The 2474-nt window shown below is 40.6% G+C and overlaps 1 protein-coding gene across 1 annotated transcript; it reads right to left on the bottom strand.

Annotated features, from left to right (window-relative positions):
- Positions 1-1538: 1538 nt before the first annotated feature.
- LOC122699857 (olfactory receptor 7A5-like) lies at positions 1539-2474 on the bottom strand. Its single transcript, XM_043912279.1, has one exon. It carries the CDS (start codon positions 2472-2474, stop codon positions 1539-1541), a length of 936 nt encoding a protein of 311 aa, XP_043768214.1.

The raw sequence follows: 2474 nt of genomic DNA on the forward strand, positions 1-2474 counted from the left end.
AATGGGTGATGCTGAAATTGTTCATTCTCTGCCCTTCTAGAGTTTGTGACAAAATTTTGAATAATGGGAGCTATTTCATTTAGACAAATGGAAGGAATCATATTTTCTGAAAGCACTGGAAATTTTCCAACAGAAACATGAAAATAATTTAATAAAAAACCCAAACATGCCACCAGTCCTACAGCTCAAGAAGTACACCTTACAAATTGACACAGTTTTTAGCTTGCACAAAATTACATGTTTATTTATTTATTTATTTTTTACTGTGGTATAGTTGTTTTACAATGTCATGTTAGTTTCTGCTGTACAATGAAGTGAATCAGCTTTCTGTAGCCATACATCCCCTCCCTCTCGGACCTCTGTCCCCCATATTCCATGAGAAATGGACACTTTTATATCATATTTCAATGAGTAGGTGAATTGTCTGAAAAATACATATTTTCCAAGGTTATAAATGTATCATTTAATGTTTTGCTTCATCATACTTAAGATCAGGTCTGCTCTAGCACCATATTATATTCACAGTCATTTTCTTCTTTTGATTCTCCTTGAAAACACATATATTATTATCAGTTTTTGCCAGTGACTATAGTAGATACATGGAGAAGGAAATGGCAACCCACTCCAGTATTCTTGCCTGGAAAATCCCATGGACAGAGAAGCCTGGTAGGCTACAGTCCATGGTGTCGCAAAGAGTCGAACACGACTGAGCGACTTCACTTCACTTTATAGTAGATACAAGGACTTCTCTGTAGCTCAGAAGGTAAAGAATCTGCCTGCAACACAGGACATCTGAGTTCAATCCCTGGGGTGGGAAGATCCTCTGGAGAAGGGAATGAATGGCCACTCACTACAGTAGTCTTGACTGGAGAATCCATGGACAGAGGAGCCTGGCAGGCTACAGTCTGTGGGGGCGCAAAGTGTTGGACCCAACTGACTAACACTACTCCTATGGTAGATATAGGAGACACAAGTTACACAGCAGAACATGATCTGAAAGAGTAGAAAATATCCATGATCTGTGATAACAAATAGCATGTTAAAGACTGGATTATCAAGAAGAGCATAAGGTAGTGATATACAAAGGAGTGATGTTTGTGACAAACAGAGGTCACAAATTTTTCTCTGTCATAAACTTATAAATAGCTGTGGTTGCCAAGAGGAGTTTTCCCTCCATAGGAGTGGTATGGCTCTTAACTGTTCTTTTAGTCAAACAAACAAAATCCTCAGCATGATACATTTCACTTGAGAAAAAATTTTTCTTAAGAGATCCCTTGAGATAAATGGGAGTCTTCAAATATTTCACATCCAAGGTTGGGAGAGTATAAAAATGAAAAAGGGAAAAACTCTTGGATACTAGCACTATCACCAAACTTAAAAGGGAGCTATGTAAGTTGTATGAAGAAGTTGAAATAGAAATTCCAAGGAAAATAGAAGAGGCATATTCTACTCCCACAGTTGTACCAAATACCAGTAGTTTTGGGCTCAGGATTTGAGCTCTGCTATCATGGACATTTCTTAAGCCCTAGGATAATAGATTATTTTATAGATTTCTTTCCATAGAGTATTTTCAGAGCCCTCTTTAAGTCTTTATTTCTCAGGCTGTAGATGAAGGGGTTCAGCAAGGGGGTGACCACAGCATACAATATTGAGGCTGTTGCACTTGAGTGTGAGCTGTGGGTAGTAGTAGAGCTAAGATATACTCCTAAGCATGTACAATAAAATAAGGAGACAAGTGAGAGGTGAGATGCACAGGTGGAGAACGCTTTATACTTCCCCCAAGCTGATGAGATTCCACATATGGAGGAAACTATCTTAGAGTAGGAATAAAGGATACACACGAGGGAACCACCAGCCAGCAACAGAGGTATAAAATACATTACTGCTTTATCAAGAAAGATGACAGACCTGGCAAGTTGGATCATCTGATTGAGCTCACAGAAAAAGTGAGGGATTTCTAAGACTGTACAGAATGACAGCCGCAATACAATTATGATTTCCAGCAAGGCATGCAGGAGACCGATGATCCAGGACAATAGCACCAGCAGTGCACAGAGCCAGGGGTTCATGATGACGATGTAGTGCAGGGGGTGACAGATGGCCACAAAGCGGTCATAGGCCATCGCGGTCAAGAGAAAGATGTCCAGGACTACAAAGAGTGTGAAAAAATAGATCTGGGTGATGCAGCCTTCATAGGTGATACCTTTGCTCTGTGTCTGGATGTTCCACAGCATCTTTGGGATGGTGGTGGAAGATAAACAGATGTCTACCAAGGACAGGTTGGAGAGGAAGAAGTACATGGGGGTGTAGAGGTGGGAGTCTGAGCTGACAGCCAGGATGATGAGCAGGTTTCCAAACACAGTGATCAGGTACATGGAGAGGAAAAGTCTGAACATGAGAGGCTGCAATTCTGGATCCTCTGAAAATCCCATGAGAAGAAATTCTGAAACTCCTGTTATGTTCCTTGGTGCCAT

Source organism: Cervus elaphus, chromosome 9, assembly GCF_910594005.1.
Source record: "Cervus elaphus chromosome 9, mCerEla1.1, whole genome shotgun sequence".
NCBI classification, from domain to species: domain Eukaryota; kingdom Metazoa; phylum Chordata; class Mammalia; order Artiodactyla; family Cervidae; genus Cervus; species Cervus elaphus.

Coding starts and splice junctions, on each gene's coding strand:
- LOC122699857 (XM_043912279.1), bottom strand. CDS start 2,474: ATGGCACCAAGGAACATAACAGGAGTTTCAGAATTTCTTCTCATGGGA.